This window comes from Chrysochloris asiatica, unplaced genomic scaffold (assembly GCF_000296735.1).
Source record: "Chrysochloris asiatica unplaced genomic scaffold, ChrAsi1.0 scaffold00076, whole genome shotgun sequence".
Classification (NCBI taxonomy): domain Eukaryota; kingdom Metazoa; phylum Chordata; class Mammalia; order Afrosoricida; family Chrysochloridae; genus Chrysochloris; species Chrysochloris asiatica.
In genome coordinates this window covers 4,749,244-4,762,286 of record NW_006408594.1, presented here as the reverse complement: position 1 = coordinate 4,762,286, position 13,043 = coordinate 4,749,244, and the positions used below count along the sequence as shown (strand labels likewise).

The following is a 13,043-nucleotide window of genomic DNA, read 5'->3' as shown; positions in this document are numbered from 1 at the left end:
TTTCTCCCCACCAAACCTTTAAGCGAGAGTTAAACAGTCCATCTCTCTCTCTCCTGTCCCCATCATAGGTGCTGCCTTGTCTCTTGGATTCCCTGGAGTGAGGGACCACGGCACCTTCTCCATTCCCTGTCCTCCCCTCATACACAGGTGGTCAGAGGGGGTGCTCAGGGATGCCTGATACTTCGTCTCAAGCAAGTTCATACCCTTCCCCATGCCTTGGGCCTTCCTTCAGGGAAATGGGTTCCTCAGAGAGGAATTGGCTCAGGCAGGGTGCTCTATCCCACCCGATTCTGACCTAAAGTCCATTCCCAGGGCACCGCAAGTCCCTGCTCAGTGACTGTGTACCCCTCGAAGTTGGGGGAACACGGCAGGGAAGAGGCTCTTACCCCTAGAGGATACTGCAGCCTTTCTTCTGTGTCCGCGTGGGTTGGGGGCATAGGACAGCCCTGATAGCCTCATCGAAGACAGTTTTCAGGCCCCGCTGGGTGAGGGCTGAACACTCTAGGTACTTCACCGAGTCTGGGATGGGGCAACAGGAGAGCAGAGGTCAGGAGGTGGGGTGGAGATCCCTGGGCAAAAAACCCTTGCAAGAGCCAGGCTGTGGTATCACATATTGTGTCCCAGTCCTAACGGTGCCACCTGGGAGCTGGACCACCCTAGCAGAATACCTGCCTCTGTGTCTCATGTCTAAAGTAACCTGTTAGCACGGCAAGCTGATTCAGTCTGAGGAGTTCAATTGGAGAGAAGACCCCTCAGGGTCTTGGGCATGTGAGTCATTGATTTGGAAAAGGCAGGCAGCAATTCCTGGTGTGGAGCTATAGGATAAGCCCTGGACTGCTAACCGCAAAGTTGGCAGTTCAAAGCCACCAGTCGCTCCTTAGACACCCCATACAGGGCCACCATGAGTCAGAAACAACTGGATGGCACCTAACAACAACTAGGAAAAAAAGGGCTCAAGATCCACTGGCTCATCATCTCGGTACTGCGCTGTCTTCTAGAAGCAACCAAATCTGTGGCTCTCTGTTTTCCCAGGGTGCAAATCATCCTCAGGGGACTTAAGGCTCTCATGGCCTCAACAACAACAACAACAAAATCATCCTGATTCCTGGCAACTCCCGGCATTACAGAGTGTAATTGTTCCATAGAGTTTTCTTTAACTGCAATCGTTACAGAAGCAGATAGCCAAACTTTTCTTTCATGGTGCCACTGGGTGGCACTTTATGTTAGTTGTTGTTGTTGTTGTTAAGTGCCGCCAAGTCATTTCCGACCCATAGTGACCCTGTACAGGGTTTCCAATGCTGTAAATCTTGATGGGAGTAGAAAGCCTCATCTTTCTCCCGCAAGGCAGCTGGTAGTTTTGAACTGCTGACCTTAAGTTTCGCAGCCTGATTCGTAACCACTACGCTACCAGAGTTGTTGTTAAGTGGCATAAAGTCGGTTTCTACTTATACAGACCCTGTGTAGGGTTTCTGAGGAGCAGCTAGTGGGTTTGAAGCCTCAACTTGGTGAGTCAAAGAGACCTTTCGGTCCAGGGCATTTTCCTATAACGCCACAGTAGTTGAGAGCAAACCCTTTGTGCAGCCCAGGAACCCAACAGCCCACACACCAAGAACTTACAACTATCATCTCATCAAACCTCAGTCTCTGCCCCATTTTGCAGATGAGGAAACTGAGGATCCAAGAAAATTGTCCTAGCTCACACACTTTCCCCTGGGGACCCAGGGGCCCTCAGTGAGGGGAATGGGAACTGGAGATCAGCCTTCCCTTTCCCTCCCCACCCCGTGACCATCCAGGCAGTGAGAGGCAGGCTGAGCCCCCCACCTGGGGCAGTCAATGCTATTTCAGTGTTCCATGACGCTCTGGGAGGAACCTGTGTGACTTCCCTATGTCTACTACAACCCAGTTTCCCTGAAGTGAGAAACGGTAAAACCCCTCTGCCAAGAGGCCTGGAGGCTTAGGGGCCGATTTCAGAAACTAGAGGAAGAGAAGGAGGAAGTTGCTATTCTGGGGTGGACACTCATCAGCACCTGCTCCAGATGGACACTATGATCCCCAGGTTACAGATGAGCAAACAGGCCCAGAAAGGGAAAGCCTTGGCCCAAAGACACACAGACTGGGCAAGAGAGCCAGGATCACAGACCAGTGGGGAGGGAAGACCCTGGACTAGTAAGACCCACCTATGCCCTGGGCATCAATTTGATATGTGGAATGCACAGGGCAGGGGCAGAGACCCCAAGGTTGCTGGGCAGCCCCTCCCATAAGCTTCTGTGCTATGGAAGTGTCACTCACTGGGCCCTTGGCCACTGTCTCCTACAAGGGACCAGAAGCCATGGCTACCTTACTGATACCCCCACTCACTCCTGCCTGGAACCTGCCTCTCCTCACAACCCCAGTGGCTCAGTGTTGTCCAGAACAAGATCTCTTTAGCTCAGCCTCTGACCCACTCTGGAACTTTGGCCAGTCACCCTCTCTGGGTTTCAGTCTCCCTACCTGTCTAGAACATGCTGACATGAGATGGCTCAGCCAGGACACTGGGGGCTGCAGAGGTGTGGGCTTGGGGGCCATGACCCTGATTCTCCTGGTTTCGAGATCAAGTGTCCCAGGTTTGAAATCTTGTTGGGTGGCCTTGAACCAGTGACTTCTGCCTGAACCTCAGTTTCCCCATCCATAAAGTGGGGGTGGTTTAAAATCAGGAAAAAAGTGCACCAGGGTTGTATCCTTCCACCATACTTATTCAATCTGTATGCTGAGCAAATCATCTGGGAAGCTGGATTATATGAAGAATACAGTGTCAGGATTGGAGGAAGACTCATTAACAACCTGTATATGACACAACTGCTGAAAGCAAAGAGGATTTGAAGTATGTACTGATGACGATCACAAACTACAGTATGGATGATACCTCAACACAAAAAAAAACAAATCTCCACAATTGGACCAATTAGCAACATCATGATAAATGGAGCAAAAATTGAAGTTGTGAAGGATCTCATTTTCCTTAGATCCATAGCCAATACTCGTGGAAGCAACAGTCAAGAAAGCGATCGACATATTGCATTGGGCAAACTGCTGCAAAAGGCCTTTGAAAGTGTTTAAGAACTGCGCTGTCTTAAAGTGTTTAAAACCAAGTTGTCACTTTGAGCACTAAGATGCATCTGATCCAGCCATGATATTTTCATTTGCCTCATATGCCTGTGAAAGCTGAACAATGAATAAGAAAGCCTGAGGAGCTGATGTCTTTGAATCATGGTGTTGGCAGAAAATACTGAATGTACCATGGACTGCCTGAAGAACAAACAAATCTGTCTTAAAAGAAGTTCAGTCAGAATGCGTCTCAGAAGCGAGGCTAGTGAGACTTTGGACATGTTACCAGGGCATCATGTTTGGTAAAGTAAAGGGTCAGGGAAACAGAGAAGGATCTTCAACGAGATGGCTTGACACAGTGGCTGCCTCAGTGGGAGTTAACATAGTAACAGTTGTGAGGATGGGGCAGGGTCAGGCAAGCTTTCCTGCTGTTGCCCATAGGGTCACTATGAGTCAGAACTGAGTTGCCAGCACCTAACAACAACAAAATATGTGTGGAGGTAGGGCAAAGGGATGGCAGTTCCTCCCTTATAGCAAGAGCAGGAAGAATGATCATCCAAGAAGTACTTAACATCTGGCCAGCCATAACCATTCTCTGGAGAGAGGACTGGGGGACAAAGGTAGCCAATGACCTCTTTATCTGCCCCACAGGGTCCCAAGGCTTCCTTCTTGGCCTTGGCTTGTCTGAGGTTAGTTCAAAATCAGGGTGTGCCGCACACCTGGTGTCAGTTATCAAGAAGGGTTGGCAAGAGACCCTGAAGCCATCTCCTTAGAGAGGAAGAGGTCTGTGGGGACTGTCCAGGTGTGCAGATCCAGAGACTGAGGTCGCACAGGGGAAGCCATCAGCCATAGAGCCAGTCAGTGCTGGAGCAAGGAATAGAAGCCAGATTTCTAAGGCCCTTCTAGCTATCCCAACACAACAGCAGGGACACAGTGAGCATCAGCTGAGGCCCCTGGGGACGATGACTTTGTCACAGGGTTAGTCACAGGAAGGAGTGAGGTGGTGGCTGCGGTTTTCCCTTCCTGTGAAGAGATATGTAAGTCTCTGGGGGGGAGGGGGCAACACTTCCGGTGGGAGGAAGAAAGGCGGGCAGAGGCAGGGAAGGTAGGGAGGCCGCAGGATTCAGGGCCAAACTCTGCAATGGCAGGCATCTGTGTTGAGGCAGGGTCCCTGCAGATGGGTCTCACTCACAATAGTCATGCCTGGTGGCCCGGGCTCCTGGGCAAACTCTACCCCATCCCTTGGCTGTGTGGCTCTTTGGAGTCTGACCAGGGACAGAGATGGAGGTCCAGGTCCATCTGTCATCAACTTCCTGGTGCAGGCTGAGCCACTACAAGGAGGCCCTCAAGCCAGCAACTTGAGGTCCTGTGTTCAAATCCCAGTCCTGCCACCTACTAGCTGTGAAAGCTTTCAAAGTCACTTCCCTTCTGAAGGTAGAGAGGAGATGGGCTGAGAAGCTGGGGTGGGGGTATGGGGAACGACTGGGATAAGGAGGAGCAAGCGATTGCAGCATCCTTCAACCCCAGCCCTGGGGCACCTCCTCCAGGAAGCCTGCCAGGAGAACCCAAGTTTGACTTGGCTGCTTGTCCTTCTGAGCAACCCCAGCATTCCCCACTCTGCCCCTGCTTCTGTGTGCTTGAAAAGCATCCCTTTCATTTCAGTGTCTATCTCTGGGTAATGATAATAAGAGCCACTAACGAGAGTTTTCTGTGTAGTCTCTGTCCTTGAACTTGGGCGGTATTCACTTATTTCATTCTCCCAACCATCGTATGAGGTAAGAACTGTGATGACTGATCACCACATCTTGTGGATGAGGAAAGAGGCACAGAGAGGACCCACAGTCACACAGGTAGGACATGGCCCAGTTGGGGTCTGCACCGTACAGCCTGGTCCCAAAGCCCATGCTCATAACCTTCACGAGGCTGAGTCAGGGTCTCCCCCACACCCAGGTCCCCCTTAGAGCCCAAGTCCATTACCAATCTCCTTGGCCAGCGCCAGGCCTTGTGGGTAGGTGATGGGGGCCAATTTCTTCTCCTTCAGTTTCTCGATGGTATCCTTGTCGTCCCGCAGATCCAGCTTGGTGCCCACCAGGATGATGGGAGTACTGGGACAGTGGTGCCGCACCTCGGGGAACCACTGGGCAAGGGGCACAAGGGGGCATAGGGAGGAGAGGGCAGGAGACGGGGGTCATGAGATTGTGGAGAGAGGGGGGAGCATGAGGTTTCCAGGAAAGAGGAGGAAGATAGGTGGCCAGCATGAGGGTTTGTGGAGATAAGAGGTGGGCACAAGGTTGTGCAGACAAAAGAGTGGGCATGACAAGAGAGGGGAGACAGAAGGCATGTGAGGGGGGCAGGGGACACAGGTTATGGGGTCAGAGAGCAGTTCCCCTCTGAGACATTGCCCTCCCTAAGTACCCCCACAGCTTTGGGTGACACTGAAGTCTCCCTACCTGTACCCCTAATCCCCAGGTGCAGGGCTGAAGTCACTGGTCCCTCCCTCCTCTAAGGCACCCTGCCCCTCCCCCACCCTGTCCATGTCTCCTATGCCCCCACTCTGCCCAGCTCACCTTGGCACGGACATTCTCATAAGAGGCTGGGCTGACGAGAGAGAAGCAGATGAGAAAGACGTCCTGGGAACAAAGCAGCCAATGGTATGTTGAGGGAGACGGGAGTTGTCCCACCTGAGCTCCTCCCATACCTGGGCAGACCCTGAGGAGCAGAACAGCCCAGGAGAAAGCTGGGGAAGTAAAGTTTGAGCAGAGCGGAAGATGCTCTCTCCACTTCAGCTAACAAGCTACTGTTTATGTTTTAAGCCAACACCTTCTATGGGCCAGATTCTAATCCTCAGACAGAGCTCTCGGAATCCTATGATGCCCATTCTACAAATAAGGAAAGTGAGGTTTACAAAGCTTAAAGGACTGGCCAAGGTGCACCCTAGTAAGAGAAGGAGCTGGGATTCCAGAATTCATACAGTGGTTAGGAGTCAGGCTGCTAACCTCAAGGTCAGGAGTTCGAAACCACCAGGTGTTCTGCAGAGAAAGATGAGGCTTTCTGCTTCCTTAAAGATTTACAGCCTTAGAAACCCTGTACAGGCTCGCTATGAGTTGGAGCTGACTCCACGGCACATAACAACAACAATATTGCATGGCCCCACCCATCAGTGAGAGCCAAAGGCCCTGAGCCATCTGCAGGCTTGCCACTCCCTTTCCCCTCAAAGTTCCCCTCCCCCAGTCCTCCCGGGTTACCTGTCTGGGGTCTACCTGTCTCACCTTCTGGGATCCAGGTGGGGCCAGAGGCCAGGAAGCAGAGTTGGAAAGACAGAACACAGTAGAGTGATAATGAAGGGGGTGGGGCCTTAATAAAAGGGGAAGTCTGGGTTTCCCCAGTCAATCTGACCTGAAGGATACTCCCAACAGAGGGTTAGGGAGAGCAAAGGTGGACAGCAAGGAGAGGGTGGGGCAGCCGGCATACCGTCTGGGGGTAGGAGAGTGGCCGGAGACGGTCGTAGTCTTCCTGTCCAGCTGTATCCCATAGTCCCAGGTTCACCGGCTTGCTGTCCACCATCACATTGGCTGAATAGTTGTCAAATCTGTGGCACACAGGCAAGACAGAAGGCGGGCTCAGTCTCCGGCTTCACAGCTCAGGCACCTCTGGTCCAGTCCCACCATGTCAGATGGCGGAGGCTGAGCCCAGAGAGGGGCAGCCACAGGATCAAAGTCACCCAGCATTGTGGAGCTGGGTTTTCTGTCACATTTTTATGATTCATTATATAAAAATGTAAACTGTAGCTAAACAAAAAGAGGAAAGCATTATCTCTGGGTAGTTCTTCTACCCTTAATTGTTCTTTGGAAAGGTGGTTTTTCAAAGCTGTTTAGCATCCCCCCTGGGACTGTACAGGTATCATCTCCTCATGTGGACACTTAGGTTGATCACTCAGAATTTATTAATGTTCACCCTGCCTCAGGTTGGATTCAGCCAAAATCAAATCTTATGTCAAGGAGAGGGTGGAAGTGGTTTGTTTGGGAGATAATCCCAGTAAGGTTGCTTGACAAAGTGGTAAATCAGAGAAAAAGAGGAAGACTCCCAACAAGCTGGATTGGTACAGGACAACAGCAACAGGCTCTGGAGCGGCAACTATTGTGAGGTTGGGACAGGACCAGGGAGTGTTTTGTTGTGTTGTGCATAATGTCGCTATGAGTCGGTACCAACTCAATGGCACCTAACAACAACAACCCAGTAAGATACAAGAGGGGAGTGGGAAAGAGACAGGGGCGAGACAACAGCCAATATTACTAAACAAACCAAGAGTTGCTGCTGGGTCAACAGTGACTCATGGTGATCCCATGTGTGTCAGAGTAGAACTGTGCTCCACACCATTTTCAAGGGCTGATTTTTCAAAAGTAGATTGCCAGGCCTTTCTTCAGCGACACCTCTGAGGACTCCTACCTTTGGGTTAACAGCTGAGTGTATGACTCATAAGCACCACTGAGAGTCTGATGCTGATTCTAGGTGTGTCAGTGAGCTGTTATCGCAAGGCACCTAGGACTCAGATCTGCTGGGGACACACAAGACAGCACACACCATGTCTTAGGGTGTCTTCATAGAGGCAAGTGAGCTGAGGTACATCTCCATCATCTCTCATTGGCAGAGGGTTACTCCTGGGCATTAACTCTCAGCCTTCCAACAAGCCCCAGAGCACAAAGGGAAAACTCTCAGTCATAGATGTTTTCAGGAATGCTCTGGTAGTGTAGTGGTTACAAATTGGGCTGCGAACCACAAGGTCAGCAGTTCGAAACTACCAACTGTTCCGCGAGAGAAAGATGACGCTTTCTGCTCCCGTAATGATTTACAGCCTCAAAAACCCTGTACAGGGTGGTTATAAGTCAGAACCAACTCCAAGGCACATAACAACAACAGACACACACTGAGGAAACCCATGGAGCACTGACTCAAACCAATCAAACTAGCTGGTGGCCTCCGACTCACAGCAACCTTGTAGTTGCATTCCATATCATGGCTGTAACTGTTTAGGAGCGGATCACCAGGCCTTTCTTTCAAGGAACCTTGGGTGGATTCGAACCATTAGCTTTTTGGTTAGTAATCAAACACTTAATTGTTTGTACCATTCATAAACTCTGAAACACAAATGTTTTGTTGTTGTTAGGTGCCGTTGAGCCCGTTCTGACTCATAGCGACCTTTGTACAACAGAAGGAAACACTGTCCAGTCCTGTTCCATCCTCACACGTGTTGTTGGTACACTTGAGCAAATTGTTTCTGCCACCATGCCAATCCGTCACCTTGGGATTCATCCTCTTCTCTGCTGACTCTCTGCTTTACCAAGAATGATGCCTCTCTCCAGGGATTGGCCCTTCTTGACAACACATCCAAAGAATGAGAGACAAAGTCTCTTCATCATTGTTTCCAAGGAGCAACCAGCCATACTTCTTCCAAGACAGATTTGTCTGTTCTCTTGGCAGTCTGTGGTACATTCACTGATGTCATCGTTGTTAAACACACCAGTATGTCTCATTCACTGAAAACGAAAGACAACGTCTTTCTGCCAGCACCAGAGACCAGGGCAAACATATAAGGTTATGGGCTTTTTGAAAAATTCCATGAGCATTTATTGTGCACCTAATATTTGCTATTAGATAGTGTAGTTGTTACGAATCGGGCTGTGAACCGCAAGGTCAGCAGTTCAAAACTACCAGCTGATCTGCAGGAGAAAAATGAGGCTTTCTGCTCCTGTAAAGATTTACAGCCTTGGAAACCCTGTACAGGGTCGCTATGAGTCGAAACTGACTCCACGGCACGTAACAACAACAACAACGTTTGCCAGGAGTGGCAGCGTGGTGCTGCAGGATAAGCACTGGACTGGTAACCACAAGATCAGCAGTTCGAACTCACCAGCTGCTCCTTGGAAACCCTAAACATGCTTGCTATGAGTTGAAAATGACTCCACAGCACTTAGTAACAACAGCAAAGTGTTTGTCGGGACCTGAACCACAGAGACCAAAGACTCCTCCAGTTTCTCTTCATAGTCCTTCCTCCACATGCCAGTCAAGCCACTTCCTGGGCAAGGGTCACACTGCTGGGGCCCAGCGCTGTTCACCCGGTACCCCTGTCAGAATTTCCACCCATCCTGACCATGTGGTTCTCCCAGGCCCCAGGCTGCTCCACCCTTCCAGACCTCCCTAGAATATCCTCCCCTTTCCACCCTGACTGCTGCCTAGGCTTCTGAATTCCACCGTGGGAGGTCCTTCCCAGCCTCTCATCTTTCCTTCTCTCCGGTGACTGATTGGTCTTGACCATGGAGCAGGAATTAACGGCCTTGCCTCGGGGCAGAGCTCCAGACAGCTCTGCTGTCAGTGAGTACAGGTGGAATGGAATTAAGCCAATTTGAATTGATACCTTTCTGATGCCACTTCCTTCAGGAAGTCCTCAATGATACATCACTCAGTGTCAGGCTGTAGGTGCCCTAACGCTTCAGAGTGACTCCCGAGTCGCCCCTCCTGAGAAAGCCTGCCCCCAGATCTGCAAAGTGGGCAGCTTGGAGTTTTTCACTTTGTGCATGTTTGCCTGGGTATCTCTCAGTCCCTCAAACAGTCCTGCTCCCTCCTGTCTGGAAAGCTCTGGTAACATCCATCCATCCCTGACATCCCACCGTCCTGTCTCCTCATTCCTCCAATCCCAGCTCAGCATCACCTCCTCCAGGAAGCCTTCCTGACCTCTAGGCCAAAGTTCCAAGTCCACACTTCTTGTTGAACCCAGTGCCCCAGAGTGGGAGCTCAAGACCTCAGGGACCAAGTGTGCTTTCAGTATAACTCCTGGTATGCATTGGTGGTGGTGGCTGTGTGCCATGGAGTTGATTCCAACTCATAACGACCTTGTACAGGGTTTCCGAAGCTATAAATCTTTACGGGAGCAGAAAGCCCCATCTTTCTACCATGAAACAGCTGGTAGTTTCAAACTGCTGACCTTAAGGTTTGCAGCCCGATTCATAACCACTATGCTACCAGTGCTCAATATCACTCGATGTGGAATCGCAGGGAGAAGGTGCTGTCCAGGGAGGCAAAGGCTGGGCCTGAGGGATGACTATGTTGTCTTTGGAATCCTTGGGTTGTGCAAACAGTTAACAGGATCAGCTAAAAAAAGGCTGCAGAACCGAGTCCATCCAGAAGTACATCAGAAGAAAGGCCTGGTGATCTACGTACTGAAAAAACAGCCATGGAAAACCCTGTGGAGCACAGTCCTACTCTGACACACATGGGGTGTCCATGAGTTGGAACCAACTCACTCTGTTGGGAGATGTTGAGAAACTGAGCAATCTTTACGTTCAATGCTCAAAAGAGTTCCAGGATTATCTCTCAGAGCCCAAGGGAGGAATAAACTCCCAAGGGTCCCCTTATATCAGAAGTCCCCTCACAGGGAGCGAGGGCCGAAGAAGTCTTACAGCACACACCATCGTGGCCAGCCCTTGCCCCATTCCTCCAGATGAGAAAAGTGAGGCTAACAGACAGGAAGAGACTCGCCCAAGATTTCACAGTCAGTTGGTAGCATGAAAAGGACTAGATCCTGTTACTCAATTCAGAAAAAGCCCGAGTGATAAGTATCTCTGCTATTTTGTGGCTAGAAATTCGGTGGAACTTGAGCCGGGACATGGTGAGAGGGAGGGGGCGCTGACCCCTGAGTCATGGGAAGAGCAGGGAACAGCCGAGGGCGCCCAGCCTTGCGCCAGACCCTTCACACATAGACCATTCAATAGGCTCAGGGAGCAGATTCTATCCTTACTTATCCCCCTTTCTTGTTGTTGGTAGATATTAACAGGATTCCAGATCATGGTGATCCTACAGTGCGTAGAGTAAAAGAACTGCTTCATAACGTTTGGAAAGCAGATAGCCTGAATGTCTTCTGAGGTGCCATTGGGTGGGTGTGAACCACCAACCTTTCAGTTCTTAACCATTTGCATCAACCCTGTCCCTATTTACATACAAGGGAGCTGAGACTCAGGGACCTGCCCAAAGTTGGCACCCAGAGGCTGAGATTCCAGGGCTGTGAGCCCAGATGGGTGCTGATACGATCTCCATCCCAACAGACATGGCCCTGGGAATGTCATGGGTAGGTGGAAGCAGGTAGAGGGGGCCTCTCCTGATCTGGACCCCAGCCCACCCTTCAGGAGGGAGGATGGTTCAGCTCCTGTGGCTGGAGCTCAGGGACCACAGGGTATGTGTGGCTGGCAGCTTAGGGGTAGGGGAGAAGTAACCAGGCCAGGCAGATCAGGAACCACAGCAAGAGTTTGATCTTAGTCCTCAGGGCAATGGGAGCCATGGAGGAATTTAAGCAGACATCTTAGCAGAAGGTTTGCATTAGGAAGGGCTTCTACCTGCAGTGGTGGCTCAGAGGTAGAGTCTTGCCTTCCATGAGGGAGACCCAGGTTCAATTCCCAGAAAATGCACCTCATGTACAATCACTGTCAGTGTGTTAATGGAGACTTGTGTGTTGCTAGGATGCTCAACAGGTTTCAACCAACCTTCCAAAATAAGATGGAGCAGGAAGAAAGGTCTGGTGTTCTATTTCTGGAAATCCATCAGTGAGAACTCTATGGGTCACAATGCTCCGAACCTGCTGTGTCTGAAGTTGCCATGAGTCTGGGGCCAACTTGACAACCGTTAACAACACTCCCTGGCAGTGGGTGGAGAAGTTTCTGAAGAAGGGGAAAAGGAGAAGCTGGGAGACTGGTGGGCTCTTACATCATCGTTGGATGAGAAATGAGGGCAACCGGAAGTATCGGGGTGGGGTGGGAGGGAATAGGATACTGAACAGGAAGGGGGCAGGCAGTCCACAACACAACCAGGGCATAACGCATGCCCTGTGTCAGGAGCCTGGGATGGCAGCTTGGCAGGGCCCCTGCAACATCCAGCTAGAAAAGCCTGACCTTCATCCTGCCTGTGGAGTTCAGGCTGGACTTACCAGCTGAGTGAAAAAAAGGTCACATGTGAAGGTGAAAATCAAGTGCAGGACCATTTGCCCTAAATGAGCAGTTGTAGCTCTTCCTTCCCCTACAGACCAGAAAGCAGAGCCCTGGTGGAGGGTACACGGCACACTTGGTACCTTCTCAGGCAGGTCAGGGCAGCCCGACCGTTATTGGGCAGTAGTCTAGAAGTGGGCACAGCCAGAGAGAACTGAACAAGGGCCCTGTCATCACAGAACCTCCACTGTAATGGAGCACAGTGGCTGAGCAACCAGATGAGTCAGATCCTGTCAGGTTATGAAGAAAGTGGAATTCAGTGGTGGGCGGAGAGGGACTGGGTCCCTCTGAGGGACTGAGGGCTGCTTTTGACAGGGGGTCAGGGAGTTGGTATCTGTGCAGAGAACAGAATGATAGGAAAGAATCCTGCCGTTAAATAATGGGGCAGCGGGTCTGAACTGGAGTGGGCCATGGTAAGCAGTGAGTGGGGTTTGCTGAGGGTGGGAGAAGGGTGCAGCCTGTCATTTAGAGCCTTGAATGCCAGGATAGGAGGTAAATTTTAAAACTGAAAGGAACTACAGGAGGGTTTTGACTAGGGTGTGGCTCAGTCTTATTTTCAGAGTCCCTAAAATTATACCTGGAGTCTAATATGGTGCATAGTATAAGCACTGGACTATTAACCTCGAGGTCTGTAGTTCAAACCCACCAGTTGCTCCTTGAAAACCCTGTACTTAGTCTCTCTGAGTCAGAACCCACTAGATGGTATTTAACAACAGCAAATTTACCTGTTGTGGCTCTGAGGATAAGAACTGGACTGCTAACTACAAGGTTGCTGGTTCAAATTCACCAGTCGCTCCTCAGAAACCCTATCTTGGGTCGCTGAGTTGAACCTACTGGAAAACACTTAGCAACAACAACAATAAATTATACCTGGGAAGGGCTGTTGTTGTTGTTGTTAAGTGCCGTCGAGTCGGTTCCGACCCATAGCAA

General features: G+C 50.6%; 1 protein-coding gene across 1 annotated transcript in view; it reads right to left on the bottom strand.

The window, feature by feature from the left end:
- Positions 1-384: 384 nt before the first annotated feature.
- RAC2 (ras-related C3 botulinum toxin substrate 2 (rho family, small GTP binding protein Rac2)) overlaps positions 385-13,043 on the bottom strand; it is a 17,771-nt gene continuing 5,112 nt past the window's right edge. The window contains exons 3-6 of the mRNA XM_006865213.1: positions 6,556-6,673; positions 5,652-5,714; positions 5,062-5,221; positions 385-519 (exon numbers count right to left, since the gene is read on the bottom strand). Coding sequence (XP_006865275.1) covers positions 389-519; positions 5,062-5,221; positions 5,652-5,714; positions 6,556-6,673 — 472 coding nt within the window. The 3' untranslated portion in view covers positions 385-388. The remainder of the gene's footprint in view (positions 520-5,061; positions 5,222-5,651; positions 5,715-6,555; positions 6,674-13,043) is intronic.